Raw genomic sequence first — 21,146 nt, forward strand, 5'->3', positions numbered from 1 at the left:
AAAGTGTCTTTACTAACTGATAAAAGACTATTTATTAGGTGCACTGAAAGGAATAATATTAATATACATCATCTGTGCACGAGGTAGGGCCTTAAAAACATCAGCCAATCATTTACGCGATCATCGCATAAACGACTGGCCCTCTGCCTTGTCAATCACTGCCATGACGTTCGACGAGCGCAACTGCGCACTCCAGTAACTTTCCACACTCCACAGGCGCCGCATGCAATGTTTTTGTCAGGAGACAGGAATAACAACTGCAGATTATGAGTTACCTGCGGTGAGTCCGACATAATGAATCCAAAAAACACGACACAGCGAATGCCGGTGGTAAACACTCGTGTTCCAATACTCGTGCACGAGTTTTGGGAGGCGTTCCCTTGATATGAGCTGTGAAGGAGGGGGGTTGTTCTTACGCATGCGCTCATTTCAAAAACTCAGTAACAGTCTTTGGTTTCTCAGCCGTCAAAAAGATCCTCTTTAGCACCTTTAATTTTGGATCCTGCATATGTAACAGTTAAAAAGCATTAAATACCTTGTAATCCTGATCTGGCAACATGTTGAGCAAAAAAGTGACCATCTTCTGTGGAAATTCATACTTAATTGTCCAAAACAATAACTCTTCTAAAAAACATTTATGTTTCAGAGTGTCCATTATGGATGGATCTAAAAAAAATGCAGGAAAACAGCAATGAAATGTAATTATTGTTCCTAAATTATTTGAAGAATAAATGCCAACAAGATTTTAGAATCATGAGATGTATTTACCTTTGGTACTGCTACTGAGCTTCACTCTTTTCCTCTGGCCCACACCCTGCAGCCCATCCTGATCCTCCTGTCAGACAAACATATGAACCACTTTTAATTTGACCCACTCTTCTCAACAATGAGCCCAGCTAAAACAGTTTCCTTTGTTCACGTTGCTAAAGTGGCCAAAATAAAACGGTGTTCTCAACAATAACACAATGGGGAAACACACCCTGCTGTGTTTGTTTTGACTGGTTGCTGGGTCATATTTTATCTATCCCAAAAGTCTTTGTGCCTACCTCTTTGTTAGAGTCCTCCAGGCTGGCAGCAGCAGTAGCTCCTAAAATAATAAAGGTAGCAAAATATAAAAACCATGTTACCAGACTCATCATCAATACTCTATTCTTCATATACAATGTACAAAAAAGGAGAAAAACACCCATCTCTACAGTACAGTGAAGCACAGAGGAGACAGCAGTGTTACCCAGCAGACTGAGCGCTCCAGCTCCTGCCGGAGTGTCTGTTGCTCCAGCACCAGCTCCTCCTGCTCCTTTCTCCTCCACTGACACCAGACCTGAACTCTTCAGTGCTGACAGATACTTCTCATAGTTCCTCTTTGCATAAACATTCTCCTCTTGACCTGTGGGTGTGGGACAATATAGATGTGAACACTGACCAAAACGGGAGGACTATTTTTTAAAGGGGTCATATCAAGTGTGAAAATGAACAAAAAACACCTTCCTTACAGCTTAATTAAAAATTGTCTGATTTATGACAACAAAAACAAAAAATACAACGGTCGAAAGTTCACAGTTCCACACCAATGTCACCAGTTCAGAAACTTGCTCACACAATTAAGTAATGAGGAAGTAGGATATAAGATACTCTTAAAAATAACGGTTCTAAAAGGGGGTTTTCACAGTGATGCCATAGAAGAACCATTTTAGGTTCCCCAAAGAACTTTTCAGAGAACGTGGAATGGAAAAGTTCCATGGATTATTATATTCTCACTTGAGCTACAAACCACTCTCGGCCAGGAATTCTCAGCACCATTAGCTAACCATACATACAGGGCTTGACATTTTTGCTCAACAGCCACTGTGGCTAGTGGTTTTCAAAAGTTACTAGCCACAATTTTGATATTGATACCATGGGGAAAAACTGCCATATAGATCATTTTAATGTTATCTCAATTTACAGTAGGCTACTGTGAGGCGGTTTATGTACACGCACCTTGGGTGTGAGAACAAAATCTGAGGAAATTATATTTTGAAATATTTTGAAACCCCCTTGGAAGTTTGTTGAGGTCCCTAGCTCTAGTTGAGAACCACTGGTCTAGTGCATGTTTAATTTGAAATGGATATTTTTTTAATATTATCTCATAATTTGGCAGCAGGTATAATAGGCTGCTGTCACTTTAAGACCTGACGCACAGATCCATTATACTGTTAAGGTCTTGATACTCAGGGCAACTTTTGGAGAAATGTTGCTGGGCAATGTTGCTGTTGCTTTGGCACTTTCCCATTGAGAATAGGCAATACATTTCTATCCAAAGTATCCAAATAGAAATTTATTGCCTATTCTCAATGGGAAAGTGCCCAAGCATCATCGTTCAACATTGCTCAAAAAGTTGCCCTGTGTATCATAACCTTTACAGTAGTCTACTGTTTGAGGTGGCTTTATGTGTACGCATTTTGAGTGTGAGAACAAAATCTGCAGAAATTAGTAAAATTATGCTAATACGAACAATTCCACACTAAAATTCAAGCCCTGTAACACCAACAATATTCATCCGGAGCAAATGAGTGAGTGAGTGAGGGGAGGCGGGGTTGTGTGCCAATTTGCGCAGCTGGAATTGTGTATCTATTCTGCGGGAAAAGAGTATTGGAAGTGTTTCAGATATTTCTGTCAACATGTATATTGACATGTATGGAAGTGTTTATGATATTTCTGATCAATATGTATTGAAAAAAAAAATATATATATATTTTTGACAACACTACATTGCGTTTAGTTTATTATTTCAGATGCCATTTTAAAAGACTACAATTGAAAAATGTATAGCTATATTAAATATAAAATTCAACCCATCATAGTGGCTAGTAGAAGTGACTGTGTGACATGTCACTGCTGAAATACACCTGCATTTGTTTGGTTGGTGGGTGTTAAAGGTGCTCCATGTAAGTTTTTGACTGTACTAAAGCATGAAAATACTTTATGTTTGCAGATATTTATTAAACATGCTAAGTTCACATACTCGTTTCTCTGAAAACCATTGCTACAGCCAGATATTTTACTTTGAAATTTGCATTCCGTTATGGAATTTCTGTTTTTGTTTAATTTGTGCAAAACGCGATATCAACTCCATAAATTAACTAATTATCTTACAGGGTAAGTCTCCTCTCGCCTTCCAATGTCAATTAAGCTCTTTCCTGTTGCAAGTCTTTAAACTGGCAACCTGAGTGAGTGTCGAATGAGGAGGGGGGCGGGGCAAACAATATTTTGATTTTGGACTGCAGTACCCATTTCAACCACTAGCTGCCATTCTTACATAAAGTACCTTTAATGTCAAGCCCTGCATACATACAGAAATGTTAACAACTTAAATTGCTCAACTACAGTCAATACAGTCACAATACTCACCCATGCTCAGTTCTTTAAATGTCTGCTGATTGGTTAAGATCTTGGTGAGAACTGTGCGCATGGCCCCGCCCATCTTGGTCAGCTCTTCTAAGAACGATATGTGCGGCTCTAACTGCTGCAGAACCTTCTGCAGATCTCTGTCAGCGGCCGACTCTGCCAGCACATGATAAGATGTTTGTGTGAGAGAAAATATAGCAGCATATGTTACCCCAGTGGGCATGATTAGCAGGCTCAGCCAGTACATGCCATACACATGGGACTGATATTATGCAAAAGCACAGAGAAAGCTGTTAACTAAAGCATTATTGAATTATCTTATTTGTTGCTTCACAATATTTTTGGTACACTTCACAATATGTCTGTTCAGTTTAGAAGCTGAATCTACTGAACCAGCTCCAAACTAAACACTTAAAACCCCATAAAAAGAAAATTGGAGTTTTGTGGCTTTTATTTCATGTCTATTAGCTTTGTGGCCATTTAGTGTATTCCTATAAATGAACAGAATAGCCTTTAGCTGACAAACCGTGTGTGCCTGTGAAGCCATTTTATGGGGTCTTTGAAGGAGTTACAACAGTACAAGGGCATTGAGGTGTGATGTGATGTCCTCACCTGGCTCAGTGTAGCCGTCTCTCAGGTACTGAATGATAGTGATGATAAACCGCGGCAGCACCATCTCAGACATGAGCAGCAGATCCCGAGGGACTGATGGCACGTTCTCTCCCGTTTTTAACCGATGCCTACTACAAAACCTGTCACACAAGAGCATGTAAATTAGAATTTAGCATATCAGCAGATTAATTTGCTGTTTATTATACAAAAAAAATCCTGTTTTCACTGTAATAAAAATGTCTGACATTACACTGTTTTTGTAAAGGTCAACAGATTAATGCACTACCAGCAACTATGCAAGTCTATAGTAATAATATGGTGGTGGTGTAGGGATAAAAGATTTGCTGGAACAGCAGCTGATCCATATCACCAACAGTGATCACCCACTTTATCAGTGGTCTTGGTTCTGGAAATATATTTTCAATTAATTTTCTCCATGTACAAATATATATTTCAAAAAAATATTCAGTAAGGAGTTCAAAGCTGATGAAACAAACCAAACAGGGCAGAGGTGAATCAAATCACAAAGAATCCGGGAAAAAAGACAGGCATGTATTTAAATTATTTTAATTGGCAATGAACTACTTATCCCATGAAGCATTGCAACAGACAGGCAATATAAAGATGTAATATTTAATGCCAACTAAAAGTTAATTAAAAATAGTTTTAAAGCATAAAACCACTCTTTATTTCAAAATGTTATTATTTCAGTATAGAAATATGCAAGTAGACTGGGAGGTTAGAAAGAAAGACTTGACACACAATGCTGCGTGAGACTCGATGGTTGCCTTTTCCAGCGACTTCTCTGATTGGTGGCTCTGTGTTCAGAATAATGGGAAGTGTATTTCTCCTCACAAAAAAAGCTATTAAAGTCACATTAAAATGGAAATGACGGGTACAATTTTTTTTTCCAAATACTGAAGTACATTTGAGTGTACTGCTCTATCGAAGAAGAAAAATGTCATTTAAACTAAAAGACTAAAAACTATTGTAAACTGAATTGGTAATTTAGACTAAAAATAATTTGCAGCGCACCTCCCATCCAATAATCGCAATAAGCTTTGATCAGTAAGTCTCAGCTTAAATTGTCAATCTTGTCACAAAACTTAAATTGTTTCTCCTTAATGTGGCATGACAGACCACTGTAGCATTTTTAAGTGTTGATTTTCAAATAAATCTAATTAATTGATTATCATATACAGTGATTTATGAAAACAATTTCAGCTTTGGGGTTTAAAAAATATATATATATATACATAAATTCAGTGCATCGGCATCACTATTTATTTATTTTTTTTTTTTTTAACTTTTTGAACCCCACTGCGGCGTTCTTTTGCCTTGCTTAATAGAGACTCCCATACCCAATACAAACAAACAAATAAATACTGCACTGTCATAATTGTACAGTGGTGGTATCAGAGGTTAAGACCAGGGCTGCACTGATTAACTGGAATTGTGATCTGGTTTAGTGCAATCATCAAACCGCAAAGGCTGCAATTCAATTAAATATTAAATTTAATTAAATGTATGCACTGCATGTTTCAGAGTGAAGAGTGGCACTGTGTTCTTACACATGAGCAGCGTCTCAGAGCGTCTCATTCACAGTCAATGCTGCTCAACACGAACTCCATCTCTGCATCTGCTCTGCTCAAACATCTTCCCAGACTTACAATGAGAAGCACTTGTCAAAAAAAGAGAAGTTCTAGTTTCCAACAAAAATAAAAGTTAAAATGAAGATACTGACTGCCATAAATATTAACTACAACTGTCATTAGAGTATTAGTAGACCGTCTTCTTAATATCTACAAACACTTTATTTTAATGCTCCCCAATAGACATTCTACTAAGTAACTTTGCAACTACATCAACTTATTCTACTAACCCGAACCCTAACCTAACCTAACCTAACAGACTACTCCAATGAGAGTTGGTTGATATGTAATTACTTAAGTTACTGACAGTTAGCAGAATGTCTAAAGAGGACCACCAAAATAAAGTGTAACCAAATATTACACCATTTTTTTTTTCAGTGTATAAAATGTCACATCTTTGACATACAGAAGAGGATTAGGGCCAAGCAATAATAAAAAAATAAAACCATTTCAAGATTAAAGTTGTTAAATTATGAGAAAAAAACTCGTTAAATTTTGAGAAAAAAGTCGAGATAAAATGTTGAGAATAAAGTCATTAAATTATGAGAAAAAAGTCATTAAATTACGAGAACAAATTCTTGACTTTAATGACTTTATTCGCAACATTTTATCGCAACTTTTTTCTCGAAATTTAACAACATTTTTCTCAATTTAACTAATTTGTTCTCGTAATTTAACGACTTTTTTCTCATAATTTGATGACTTTATTCTCAACATTTTATCGACTTTTTTCCTGAAATTTAACGACATTTTTCTCATAATTTAACAAATTTAGTCTCGAGATTGTATTTTTTTTATTATTGCTTGGCCCTAATCCTCTTTCGTATTGACACCCAAAAGTGTTGATGATTTGGAACACGCCCAGAAATGCTGCGGTCTGCTAACTAGGAACACGCCTATGGTATGATGCCAAGTTCACTAGATTTGAAGGCGTTTTGCCCAAAATACTGCTGATTCAGAACATGTCGGCCATGTACAGGTAATGCTGAGGATTCTAAACATCTATGAGTTTGAGACTCAAAACTGAAGTTTATTTCTTCACTTTTTATTTAGTAATACCATTAAATCACCATTATTATTTTTATTTTAAAGCCATACTGATAATCACAAAATTTTACCCAAATTGTGCAGCCCTACAAACAAGCAGATCAAACCTTTATATTTTTTTAATTGCATTTTAATTCTAATCAGAAAAAACTGCAATATTATTTTTTCCTGCAGTCTTGGGTAAGACTTTGGCATGTACCACAGCTCTGTCTACAGTGCGGTCTCGGCATTTATAGCACATATAATGTCACAGGCTACTAATGAGACAACGAGACACATACACAGTGAACGTCATCAGTGTTCACTGTGTAAACTTGCCAGCGAACATGGCTAAAAAGGCCATGGATTTCTTCTTTAAATAAGAGTAGAGATGATTGGGTTCAGTGGACAGTCACTATGAATCAGAAAGTACATGCGAGAAGTCATGCGATGTCAGTCTCCAGAGCAAAAGCAAAAGTGTTGCTGGAGCTGATGTCTTTTCACAGTAAACATCTACCAAGAATAAATCTGCCAATATCCTCATTCCTGCAGAGCAGAACACTTCATGATAATTACACCCTTTACTGATCAAACACAGTCAATCCTTTGAGCTCCAGCTGACAGCAGTCGTACCCGGCCCCATGTCTGAACCTCTACACGTTGAATTGTTGAAGTACAGTGAGTGGTGTGAGAGGAGGAAGGGAAGAGACCTGTCACTGACCCTGTGGGGGGGGAAGTTAAAAATAACCCAGACTGTGTCAGTCTCTGTAAGGCAGTGATCAGGTGCCACAGCCCACTCTACTCTATTAACCTCCCCTGACAGCCGTCCGACTCACACCGTCACTCCAGCCCTTATGTTAGTGCATATATATCAATCAATGCACAGCTGTGCCTAAAATCAATAGAAACTGCCTATACTCGACATTTAAATGGAACATTCCTTTACTAGTTTTAGTAATAACCATATTCGTCTGGTGTTAAATAACGAGAATGTATACATGTACCATAGACCAAAAATGGGTTGATTTGGAAAGGACATACAGTGTAAAAAAATATTTTTTGAAGTTGTAAATAAAACTGATTATTGGAGTATGTTTTACAAGAAAATATTATGATTTTAAGTCTTTCTATTTCATTAATTTCATGTTTAATTCAATGCGCTACTTGTCGTTCCTTTGTAATTATTTGTGAAATGCAGTAGCAATTTCTGAGTGAAAATTATTTAAAAGTAAATATTATGGAACACTTAATTTTGATGGTTCACTTTAGATATTCTACTAATTTAAAGTAACTTTGCACCTACATGTCAACTCTCATTACAGTATTAGTAAACTGTCTGCTAATATCTGCTAACACTTTTTGATGGTCCCCCAACAGACATTCTACTAAGTAACTTTGCAACTACGTCAACTTAGTCTACTAACCTGAACCCTAACCTAACAGTCAACCATAGTCAACTAATACTCTATTTTGATGGTCCTCTTTAGATATTCTACTAATTACAAGTAACTACATATCAGCCAACTCTCATTAAAGTGTAACCAAATGCTGGCAATTCCTGTCACATCTTTGACACCCAAAAGTGTTGATGATTAGAGTATTAGTAGACCGTCTTCTTAATATCTACAAACACTTTATTTTAATACTCCCCAAAAGATATTCTACTAAGTAACTTTGCAACTACATCAACTTATTCTACTAACCCGAACCCTAACCTAACCTAACCTAACCTAACCTAACCTAACCTAACCTAACCTAACAGACTACTCCAATGAGAGTTGGTTGATATGTAGTTACTTATAAGTTACTTGTATTTAGCAGAAATGTCTAAAGAGGACCATCAAAATAAAGTGTAACCAAATATTACACAAATTTTTTTTTTTCAGTGTATAAAATGCTGGCAATTCCGGTAACATCTTTGACACCCAAAAGTGTTGATGATTTAAAACACGCTCAGAAATGCTGCTTTCTGCTGGTCAAAAATGTATGATGCCAAGCTCACTAGATTTGAGGGCGTTTTGCCCAAAATACTGCTGATTCAGAACATGTCGGCCATGTACAGGTAATGCTGAGGATTCTAAACATCTCTGAGTTTGAGACTCAAAACTGCTGCTAATTTAGCAAGTGCCTACGACGCCCAAAAATAATGCTGAACCAAAACACCCCTGTAAATATTGTGACTAAAATGATGCTGATTTTAAAGACACCAATGATTTGATGCTCAATAACTATGCATAAGTAGGCAGCAGGTTTGAGACGCCCCCCCCCCAACAGTGCACTAAGTTGGAGGCTATGATGTCCCAAAATGCTGCCGATTGCAGAAGTGTCAGTGATACAATGCTGTAGGTCAATGTTTCCCAACCCTGTTCCTGGAGGCACACCAACAGAGCACATTTTGGATGTCTCCCTTATATCTGACCCTTATATTTCTGGTCTTGGAGTCTCTACTAATGAGCTGATGTGTTGAATCAGGTGTGTTTGATCAGGAAGAGTTGGAAAATGTGTTGGTGTGACTCCAGGAACAGGGGTGGGAAACACTGCTGTAGGTAATCAGGTAAATAGCTTGACAATATGATTCACAAAAACCTATAATATTGCTGCTGACTGAGAATATACCGATGTCCAACAATGCTACCGATGTAGGCTGCTCACTAGATTTGACACTATGATGCCCAAAAGTGCTTCTGGCTCAGGATGTGTATATATATGATTCTCAAAAATGATGTCTAGGTAGGCAGCTCAGTAGGTTTAATACTATGATGCCCAAAATTCCTTATTCAAGGTACTCCTATCTACGATGGCGACATGCTGCTGAAACAGAGCACACCTATAATGTGATCAACAAGCCAATGTTATGAGGTTCAACATTTTTGTTATAACTATAGTAGACAGTTTGAGTCTAAAGCCATTTTTCCACCGTTGGACCGAACGGTTCTAATAACGTTCAGGAAGAGTTCCAGTTGTATTTCCACTTTAGCCTGGAACGGCACGATTACAAACCATTCTCGCCTGGAATTCTCGGCACAGTTGAACCGTGCAGTGACATCGTCACTCAGGATTGGTCAGTTGTCTGTTGCCTGGCTGAACGTTTCTTTGTAGCTGGCTAAGAGCACTATTTAAGTGGCATAAACACAAATTAATAATACAATTAACAAATATCTTATCAGTGTCCATAATGTGGTCACCATTTTAAACAGCTCTATTATCAGCCACACAGTGGAAAATGAAACCATATCCGTACCGGCTGGGCCGGATCAGCACAGAACGGGACTGTTAATCAAAGAGAACGGATTGGCCTGGCGGTGGAAAAGCTGCTTATGGAACCCCCAAATTCTCCAGATTCAGAATTAATTTCATTTGCAAAATTATATGCAAATTAAATGATTGTCGAGGTGGTCAGCATGCTAGCTGTGGAGACTATGATGGCTCATATAGGGCTGCTGATTTGGGACAAGATTATGTTATAACCACTGTGTTTTCTATTATTGTATAATAAAATATACTATTATAGCATTTGTTAATACTTTGCATTAGATTTTTATACATATATTTTCTGTTGAACACTTCAAACTATTCGTTTTTTTTTTTTTTTTTTTAAATATGTTCTTATAGTTTTTATTGATTTGTATTTATTAGTTAGTTGTAGTTATTTTAGTCGAGAACTGAGAATTGTTGCCTTGGCATCTAGCTGGAACAAAATAAATAAATTATATATATATATATATATATATACACACCTTATTTTAGCTAACATTTATGTTGTTTCAAGTAACAAAAATGTTTTTTTATGATTTTGTTTTAGTTAACGATAACAACCCTTGATATGTTTTAAAAGACAAAATAATAAAAATCAATGTAGTCAGCTCACAAAGGGCTGCCTGAGACTGATCCCCTAAAATGCTGCCGATTTACCTATGATATGATGCCCAAAACAGCTGACGACTCGGGATAAACCTATATTATGATTGCCAAAAATTAAATCTAGATATGCAGATCACTAGCTTTGATACTATGATGCCCAAAATTCCTGCGTTCTCCTATGAACCATCACACCAATGAATTCTTCTGAAAATATAAAGACTAAGACAGCCACAATGTCCAAAAATACTGCTAATTCAAATTTCACCTCCAATCTCACCTTTCACCTTTAATCTTTACTTAAAATACTGTATATGTAGTCAGCATGCTAGGCTGGACAGTACAATCCCTCAAATTCTGCTGCTGATTTGGGACACGCCAATATTATGATGCTTAATAATAAAAATAATGTCAAGATAGGCAGATCGCAAGGTTTGACATTATGATCCCCTGATTTGGGTTGAGCCTATGATATGATGCCCAAATCTGCAGCTGATTTGGTGAACTTTTATGATGCTCAATAATAAGAATGTCAACATGGGCAGATCGCAAGGTTTGACATTATGATCCCTAAAAAGCTGCTGATTGTGGTTACGTCTTTGATATGACGCCCAAATCTCCTGCCGCTTCGGGATGCGCCTATGCTGTGATAATGAAGCCCCCAAACGCTGTCCATGTAGGCAGCTCACTGACAAGGGTTTGAGACACAGCCCCTGTCAGTCAGACCCCCGCTCTGAGTGGCTACTGACCCGCTCTCTCTCATCACGTTCCCGTCCCCGCAGTCACAGGCCCCGCCGGCCTGACTCCGGAACATGTTAAAATCATGGCCGGTGTGATCGCCGTTATTGAAGCACTCCGCACATAACGACATGCACGGCGAGATGCCGCAAGTCCGGCAACGGTAGGCCACGAAGTTGGCAGTCCACACCAGCCCGCAGAGGGTGGCGTTATCGTAGGATCTGACGGTCCGGCAGAACTCGTCGAAGCCGTCCCCTCCGGCCAGCAGCCATTTACACCACTCCAGCGCCTCCGGGTCCGAGCCCCGCTCCGGGTTCAGCACGCTATCCAGCAGCTCCTGCAGCTGCCGCAGCCCTGAGCTGTTGTCAGTCCGCTTGAGGTCTGCCTTCAGATGGGCGGCGGTGGATTTCTTGTCCCGGCGCAGCAGCGACGCCGCCATCATGCGCTCCGGGTTTGTTGTGCTCACTTTATTTTGGTTGTCTTGTTGCTGTGATCGCGGGGCTTCTCGCGAGGTCTTGTTGCTAAGCGGTGCTCTGGAGTAAAACAGAGAGCTAAAATAGGCGGAGCTTTAGATCAGAGTCATTTAGCGGACTCTAGCAAGTGTCGCAAGTTTAAGAAGGTGTGGAATAATACCTTTCTTTTACTGTCGATGAATAATACAGAGATTTTAAATAAATTACAGAAAACCAATAGTCATTTTTATTCGTTTAAAATACATTTAGACCAATTCAATTTATTAAAGTTTCACCGTAAAACTTTTGCTATTCGCGTCATGTGGTGTATGTTATATTTCTCAGCGTTGATACAGATGTGCCAATCAGTTATTTGTGATTACTAGACATTATATAAATGATTGTAGCAAGATTACTGTGTAAAATTTCAATTTCTACCACTCTAAATATTCAGCTGTAAACGATTATACATTTTTAGTGTGCAAATTTCTCCAATAAGACAAAAACGTCCTGAAATGTGAATGCGTTTGAATGGAGGATTCTGTTTTTGAGCCGACAAGCGCCCTCTAGAGGAATGGAGCTTTTCCTGTCATAGAAAATTAACCCGATCGAGTGTTTGGTGTGTTTCTCGCGAGGTTTTGTAGGTGTACTTTGTGTATTTCGCGTTTCTCTCGCGATGCTTTGTCGTTTGATTTATAGGCTATACAGTGGGCTGGACAGGTGGCAGGGGGAGATGTTGCTTATCTGACTGAGCATGTTGGTTACCGAGACTATTTTGGACGAATATCTTGATATATTATTACTCAACATCACAAGTAAACACGTGTTTATGACTCAACAAAATACTTGTCCTCTAGGCAACATGCATGTTGTTTTGGTGCAGCTGAAGGATATCAGACCTTCAGATTGCAGTATCTTTACCAATGTGACAGAGAGATGCTGTTATATTACACACATGCAGAGAGAGATTGAGGTTTCAGCAAGAATTCACCATGTCTTAACTACATTTAAACAGCTGTGATGTAGTTAATATAGAGAAAAATATATAGAAAAAAAGAAGAAATTTTCAAAATGTTACCAGAAATAATAATGATAATAATTAATTACATTTATATAGTGCTTTCCATGGCACTCAACGCACTTTAATATGGAAGGGGGGAATTTCCTCAAACACCACCAATGTGCAGCATCCACCTGAATGATGCGACGGCAGCCATATTGTGCCTGAACACCCTCCACAAACCAGCTTAATTAGTGGAAAGGAGACACTGTCCCTGCATTCCAATGTTCATACTATCCATCCTAAATAGTATGTGAGATTAAAATAAGTGTGTCCCAAAACATAGTATCTTGAAAAGAGTATGCCAAAAGTCCCCGGATGGTCTACTACAGGGATGGACAACTCCGGTCCTGGAGGGCCAGTGTCCAGCAGAGTTTAGCTCCAACCCTAATCAAACACACCTGAACCAGCTAATCAAGGTCTTTAGGATTAGTAGAAAGTTATAGGCAAGTGAGTTTTTATCAGGGATGGAGATAAACTCTGCAGGACACTGGCCCTCCAGGACCGGAGTCTACTATTTCCTGGTCTACTATTTCCGGTAGATTTTCGAAGTGTGGATCTGTGCACACTATAAAGGCTAATATTGCCCACAACCCATTGCGCATTGGACGAGGATTCAGTTCAGAACTACAAACACGAGTAAAAAGTGTTAAAAAACTACAAAACATGGCGGATATACGCGATCGACGCTGAGAGGTTGACTAATAATCAGTTTAACCTGATAGAAAATATATATTTAATGTTATTTTTCATCTGCAAATACCAATGTGGACATTTATAAAGATCCGAATGGCCATTAACTTTTAAATGCATCATTATGCATTAATATGAGGAGAGTTCTCCACATGAAAGACCCGCGACAGCAGATCAACGTGCTGCATTTCTCTCCGATACGGTAGGAAATTAGCTAAATGAAATGTGGAGGATGTAAGATGATTGACAGGCCAGTTTACAGTGACAGGATGCGACAGAGAGAAAAGACACGATTGTATGACGTGATACAGGGCCGTCTCCAGAACATATAGAATGGGGGGGCATTCGGTTTCCATAGGGGGGCACACATTTTTATAATCTGAGAAACAGACGTTCGCCAAAATAATAATGTCCCGTATTTATTATTAATGAAATAGACTATAATGAAATAAAGTTCTATATTACCACAAAAACACAAGATAGTCGATCCTAATTAAACTACACCAAAAATGAAACCCCTTTGCATTATGGCAATATACTTTGCAAAAACGAGACACAAAAGCTTTTCAATTCCTCGAACAGCACAATCATAAACATGATACATACCAAAATAGCAATAAATAGGCTAGCCTACATCTGTAGCATATTTAAGTGTAACTAAGACTTTTGAGTGTACTCACCATTAAAATAGTTGAAGGCGGCAGGTCTCCGAGTGATAGTCATTAATAAATACGGCCTAATTATGTTTCGAGTTCCGTTTTGTGTAATAATGCGTTAAATATGAATTTTCTGCTCAGGCGGAGGGTGAACCAACTCCAGGGTTAAGGAGATGCGATTTCCATTTAAAGACATATTTAAACAGATTTCCTCGAAATAGCTTTAACTTACTTGTCACAGCACAACCTACATATCCCAACATAAACACTGCTGATAAATTATTATTTGTTAATAAAGTGTTTACGTTCACAAACCACTGCTAATTTTAACAGATTACGCACACGGAATTTGGCAGAGAGTGCGCAAAAGGCGCTCTCTTTATAATCAGTAAAAAATCTCGCTCATCTTAGTTCATTGAGATCTCAAGAAGTTCTGTAACAATGAATTAAACTGACTGCATAATTACATAACAATTTACATAATTGTTTGTTAACCAAAATCTGTTGATTTCTGGAACGCAATGACAAGTCAGAGGTGTTTAAGTTAGCACTGAACAAATATTCCCTCATTATAATTCGTTCCAGAAATCAACAGATTTGTTTGTGATTAGCTACAATGCTCAACACTTCAACGTTGTAAAGTATTGTCGTTCTTCAGAGCGCAAACACAGGGGCGCACTGGATCATTTGCCAAATATGTTTCGCCAATATGCTAATATTAACTGATCCTAGACCAGTAGTTATGTGCAGTTTTTCCCTCTACAAGCAATCAGAAGCAGCAGCAGGTAGGCAGTGGTTTGAGTGAGAAAATAGTCTCAAGTCCATCGCCGAACCACACACACTCTGCCTAATTTCTATTTCATATTTCTGAGGACAATGTGTTATTTAAAGTTACCGTTGTAGAGAGAGTTTTCCTATGATCTAAATGCTGCTGAAGACATTTCGTTCTGGAATATGTAAATAGCCAGATCCACAAATAAGGTTTTGCTCTCAATCGGAAGTTTGCTGGATGACTATTAGGGGGGCACGTTGTGTCATCTGGGGGGGGCACTGCCCCCTAATGCCCCCCCTTGGCGACGGGCCTGACGTGATAGTATGTCCCAAAGCTTGTCTACTCTTTTGCAACACACTAGTAACTACTTTTTGTTTACAGAAAGAGTACATACTTTTAGGGCGTAGTATAAGTAGGTGAATTGGAACGCAGCATATGTATGGGAATGATTGAGGCCATGATGACAGAGTCCAGTGGGCAAAATGGCCAGTATGCTGGGGTTAAACCCCTACTATTTTTTGAAGAACATCTGGGATTTTTAATGACCTCAGAGAGTCAGGATCTCAGACATTGATTAGATATCCAAATATATAGTGTGTACTGAAATAATATATTTTAATTTCATAATTTTGTATATTTTATAAATATTTGTATATTTTATAAAGCTGTATTTGTGTGAACTGTTGTGTTTACTGTAAATGTACAAGGAAACTACAAGTTTATTTAAGTCAAATAAACATTTAATTAACATTTAAAAATGTAATTTGCTTATATATATTCACAACACTTCTAGCGAATATTTTGATAACATTTGGCCCATGCTTAGTGTAATGATGGGTCGGAAGACAGAGGATCCAGTTGCAGTTTTATTAATAGCGTTAGTCTTAAACAGGGGCAAGACAGTTCCGTAGTCGGGGACAGGCAAGAGTCGAGGCTGGCAGCAAACAGGCATAAACGGGTAACAGGCAGAGTTCAAGACAGGCGGCTAACAATCACAAGGTCGATAAACAGGCAAGAGTCGAGGCAGGCGGCAAGGTTCAGCAGAGATATTCAGCCCAGGTAATAACAGAAGTTCAGTCCACAATAAACGCTCAGAAATGATCACTACAGGAAATCAAGACTTCGCGACTGAGAGTGTGTGTGTGTCTTAAATAGTGTGAGTGTGATATGGTGCAGGTGCATGGGTAATCAGTCCCAGGAATGCGGGCCTATGGGAAATGGAGTCCAGATACGAACAGTCAATATTCAGGGGATGGCTCCCTCCGGTGGTCCGGAGGATGCGCCGGAGAAGCTGTGTTCGTGACAGAGCCCCCACCCTGCGAGCGGCTCCTGACGTGAGGCGGCGGGCGCCGAGGCCTTCCACGAGGTCGCGGGGCCGGTCTCTCCGGATGCGTCCGGTGGAATTCTTCCACAAGAGTGGGGTCCAGGATGTCATTCGCGTTGACCCAGGATCGCTCCTCTGGACCGTACCCCTCCCAGTCAACGAGATACTGGAGCCTCGGACCCCGGCGCCGGGAATAGAGTAGCCCTCGAACTTGGTAAGCCTCCTCGCCCTCGATCATCAGTGGTGGGGGGATTTGGACCCTCAGCCTCCTCCGGGCCCCTCCTCAGACCCCCGGAGGGTTTCAGCAGGGAAACATGAAAAGTGGGAGAAATGCGATAATTAGCAGGTAAATCTAGACGGAATGATACTGGGGTAATTTGTTTGAGAATTTGGAAAGGCCCGACATACCTGGGACTGAGTTTCTTGCTTGGGAGTCTCATTCGTAGGTCCCGGGTGGACAACCAGACCCATTGACCAACGGCATACTGAGGATTGGGCCGGCGATGACGGTTAGCCTGCTCCTCCTGTCTCCTGACCGCTCGTTGTAGATGGTGATGAGCCAGAATCCAGGTCTCCTCACTCCCCTGCATCCAGGAGTTGACTGCCGGAAGCTCAGATGGTTCCCCTGACCAAGGGAACATGGGTGGTTGGAAGCCTAGGACACACTGGAAGGGGGTCATTCCCGTAGAAGGTTTCCGTAGGGAGTTCTGAGCATATTCTGCCCACATCAGATAGCGACTCCATTCAGATTGTTGTTTCTGACAATAAGTTCGTAGAAATCGTGTGAGCTCTTGGTTGAGTCGTTCCGTTTGACCATTCGATTCGGGGTGGTAGCTTGAAGTGAGACTAATGTTTATGTTGAGGTTTTTAAAGAATGCAGACCAAACCCGTGACGTGAACTGGGGACCCCTGTCTGACACAATATCCTCAGGTAATCCATACAGACGAAATACATAGTTACATAACAATTCCGCGGTCTCGAGAGCTGTGGGTAGTTTGGGAAGAGGAATCAGACGGCAGGCTTTAGAGAATCGATCAACTACTGTTAGAATGGTGGTGTTTCCCTGAGAAGGTGGGAAGTCTGTAACAAAGTCTATGGCGATGTGTGACCAGGGGCATTGAGGAATGGGAAGGGGTTGTAATAAACCAGCGGGTGCTTGGTGGGGTGATTTTGATGTTTGACAGGCTGTGCATTGTCGGATGAATTTTGTGTCGTCTTGAGGCATGGTTTCCCACCAGAATCGGTTCTGAAGTAGTGTAGCAGTGACTCCCGGATGGCCAGAGCTGGGTGAGTCATGGACATGGTGCAGAACCCTTTCTTTCAAAGGTGCTGGTACATAGCTGCGGTCCGGTGGACAGGTAGCGGGTGGAGCGGTTTGTTCGTTGGCTTGTGTGATTTTGGTGATTATGTCCCATTGTATGGGTGCAAGAACGAGAGCTTCTGGAATGATTCGTTCTTCGGGTTGAACTTGATCAATGTTTTCAGTTTGGCATGATAGTGCGTCTGCTTTAGTGTTTTTGGAACCAGGTCTATAGGTGACGTGGAACTGGAATCGGGTGAAGAACATGGCCCAGCGTGCTTGGCGGGGATTCAGGCATTTAGCGGTGCGGAGGTACTCTAGGTTCTTGTGGTCAGTGAACACGGTGAATGGATGCTTGGCTCCCTCCAGCCAATGACGCCACTCTTCCAGGGCCGCCTTCATGGCTAACAGTTCTCTGTCCCCTACGTCATAGTTACGCTCAGCCGCGGATAGTTTACGTGAGTAGAAAGCACAAGGGAACATTTTTTTCTGGGTTACCCTGCCGTTGAGATAAGATAGCCCCAATGCCTGTATTAGAAGAGTCCACCTCGACTATAAAAGGAAGTTCGGGGTTTGGGTGATGAAGTATAGGAGCGGTAGTGAAACGGTTCTTTAATTCTTGAAAGGCTTGGATTGCTTCTTCAGACCAAGACAGACGAGAGGATGAGCGTTTGGTCATGGCGGTCAAGGGAGCTGCTACACAGCTGAAGTTTCGAATAAAGCGTCTGTAGAAGTTTGCGAAACCCAGGAATCGTTGTAGTTCCTTCAGGGTGTGTGGTTTGGGCCAATCCAATACAGCTCTCACCTTGTTGTCATCCATGGCCACTCCATCTGAACTAATGACGTAACCTAGGAAGGTAGTGGAGGTTTGATGGAACTCACACTTTTCTGCTTTAGCGTACAGGTGATGATCGATCAATCTTTGTAGAACCGCCCTGACATGTTGGATGTGTTCTTCGATGGAACCGGAATAAATCAGAATGTCGTCAATGTATACTATGACCCAACGATTCAGCATATCTCTGAAGACGTCATTGATGTAGGACTGGAATACAGCGGGACTGTTGGACAGGCCGAACGGCATAACGAGGGTCTCAGTGTCCAGTGGTCGTTGAGAAGGCCGTTTTCCATTCGTCCCCCTCTCGAATGCGAATGAGATTGTAGGCACATCGGAGATCAAGTTTTGTGAAGAATCTTGCCTGTCTGAGTTGTTCAAGGGCTGCTGGTACGAGAGGTAGGGGGTAGCGAAATTTCACCGTCATTTCATTTAGAGCTCTGTAATCAATGCATGGTCTCAGCCCTCCGTCCTTCTTGACGAAAAAGAATCCCGCAGATGCGGGTGACGTGGATGGACGGATAAATCCCTTAGCTAGCTCCCCTTCTATGTAAGTTTGCATGGCCGCAGTTTCAGGCTGTGACAGGGGAAAAAATCCTTCCCTTGGGGAGCGTTATTCCAGGTAGCAGGTCGATGGCACAGTCGCTGGGGCGATGTGGAGGTAATTCGGTGGATTTCTGCTTACTAAAAGCTATCGCCAGATCAGAATACTCGGGAGGAATGTTCAGTCCTTCGGGAATTCTCTCTTCTATTTTCCATGAGTGTAGCGGTATGGGCTTTATAGACGCAAGCAGTTTTCCTGGCAGTGCGGGCTCCATTAAATAATTTCTCCCTCCATCCATGAAATGTGTGGGTTGTGTGAACGAAGCCAAGGCAGACCAAGGATAATGGGGTTTTGTGGCAAGTGTATGACATAGAAACTGATGAACTCATGATGCAGGAGACCGGTTTGGAGCTTCAATGTCGATGTAGTGTGAGTAATTCTCCCTCCTCCGATGGATTTACCGTCTAACGCCTCCACTGTCAATGAAGTACAGTCAATGAGTGGGATGTTGTGTTCTTTGATGAACGTGTCAGATATAAAGTTTCCAGCCGCCCCCGAATCCAAGAGCGCGTGTGAGGAAACGGTTTGTTCATTAATAGAGAGTTGTATGGGAATTTTTAAGCAATGGGATGCGTAGTTGTACTGTTGTAGAGAACTCACCCCTTTGGAATAGGATGCCGTTGGACGGATTGGGCAGGTAGCTTTAAGATGACCAGTTTGACCACAGTAGAAACAGGTGCATTTGACGTCTTCTCTCTCTCATCGGGTTTGAGGGGTGTGTAGCCAAGCTGCATGGCCTCAGAGACTGGGGTATCAGGGCTGGATAAACGAGTAGGTCGCCGTGTACGTAGTAGGTTGTCGATGTGTATGGTTAGATCAATGAAGGAATTTAGAGAGCTGCCCTCGTCTCGGCATGCAAGTTCAGCCTGTAAATCCATTGAGAGTCCTCGGCGGAACAGAAGCTTTAATGAATCCTCCACCCAGTTAGTCTGTGCAGCCAGTGTGCAAAATTATAAAGCATACTCTGCCGCCGTGGTGTTACCTTGAGTGAGTGAAAGTAGTTGATCCCGGAATCGTTGAAGGAAGTTAGCAAAGGTGGGGAATATGGAACCATCGTCCTGCCAGATGGCAGTGGCCCAATCCAACGCCCTCCCGGTAAGCAACGAACATACGAAGGAGATCCGACTGGCCTCCGTGGAATATAACATGGGTTGTTGATTTGGATGGCGAAGTCTTCTGTAACGATGGGTCGGAAGACAGAGGATCCATTTGCAGTTTTATTAATAGCGTTAGTCTTAAACAGGGGCAAGACAGTTCCGTAGTCGGGGACAGGCAAGAGTCGAGGCTGGCAGCAAACAGGCATAAACGGGTAACAGGCAGAGTTCAAGACAGGCGGCTAACAATCACAAGGTCGATAAACAGGCAAGAGTCGAGGCAGGTGGCAAGGTTCAGCAGATATTCAGTCCAGGTAATAACAGCAGTTCAGTCCACAATAAACGCTCAGAAATGATCACTACAGCAAATCAAGACTTTGCGACTGAGAGTGTGTGTGTGTGTCTTAAATAGTGTGAGTGTGATATGGTGCAGGTGCATGGGTAATCAGTCCCAGGAATGCGGGTCTATGGGAAATGGAGTCCAGATACGAACAGTCAATATTCAGGGGATGGCTCCCTCCGGTGGTCCGGAGGATGCGCCGGAGAAGCTGTGTTCGTGACACTTGGACCTCTTATAGTATTTTTTAAAAGAACAATTTTCAAAGAAGCAATTAACTTTCCTCTTTATTTAAGCTTTTTATTAGTTACAAATTACTGTATTGTATTTATTTCATATTTCATCAGTTGTTTCTGTACAGTATTTCTTACTTGAGCACTTGGCTAGAGCTAAAAAAAACCTGTCAATGTAATTCGTCCTATTGTTGATAATTTGTTCCTTTATTTTATATCTTCCTGTTTACTTAACTGCTTAAGAAGTTTGTTGTTGTAATGAAATTGTATTGCAAAAACAGTATAGTATATGCAGATTATTTTTCATAGAGTAGTTGATTAATTGTATTAAAACCAGTTATGGTCAGTTTTACCTAAAAAGTTAATAATAATCAATTATAATAATAGTATTAGGAACAAAAACTGGGGGAAAGTCCTCATTTTTTAATTCATAGAAAAGTGAGATTTCATTGATATAAGTATCCACACTGCAATAAAAGTTAGTACAGCAGTCAATTTACAGTCATTAACCA

At 40.7% G+C, this 21,146-nt stretch overlaps 1 protein-coding gene across 6 annotated transcripts in view; it reads right to left on the reverse strand.

Annotated features, from left to right (window-relative positions):
• The window catches only part of ubr3 (ubiquitin protein ligase E3 component n-recognin 3), an 83,256-nt gene extending 71,460 nt beyond the window's left edge, over nt 1–11,796 (reverse strand). For all 6 annotated transcript variants that reach the window (XM_067408834.1, XM_067408833.1, XM_067408835.1 and 3 more), the window contains exons 1-7: nt 11,285–11,796; nt 4,000–4,139; nt 3,391–3,543; nt 1,232–1,387; nt 1,047–1,087; nt 769–835; nt 536–666 (exon numbers count right to left, since the gene is read on the reverse strand). In XM_067408834.1, the coding sequence (XP_067264935.1) occupies nt 536–666; nt 769–835; nt 1,047–1,087; nt 1,232–1,387; nt 3,391–3,543; nt 4,000–4,139; nt 11,285–11,715 (1,119 nt within the window). In that variant the 5' untranslated portion in view covers nt 11,716–11,796. The remainder of the gene's footprint in view (nt 1–535; nt 667–768; nt 836–1,046; nt 1,088–1,231; nt 1,388–3,390; nt 3,544–3,999; nt 4,140–11,284) is intronic.
• Nucleotides 11,797–21,146: the final 9,350 nt, after the last annotated feature.

The sequence above is a fragment of the Chanodichthys erythropterus genome, chromosome 14 (genome assembly GCF_024489055.1).
Source record: "Chanodichthys erythropterus isolate Z2021 chromosome 14, ASM2448905v1, whole genome shotgun sequence".
In the NCBI taxonomy this organism is placed as follows: domain Eukaryota; kingdom Metazoa; phylum Chordata; class Actinopteri; order Cypriniformes; family Xenocyprididae; genus Chanodichthys; species Chanodichthys erythropterus.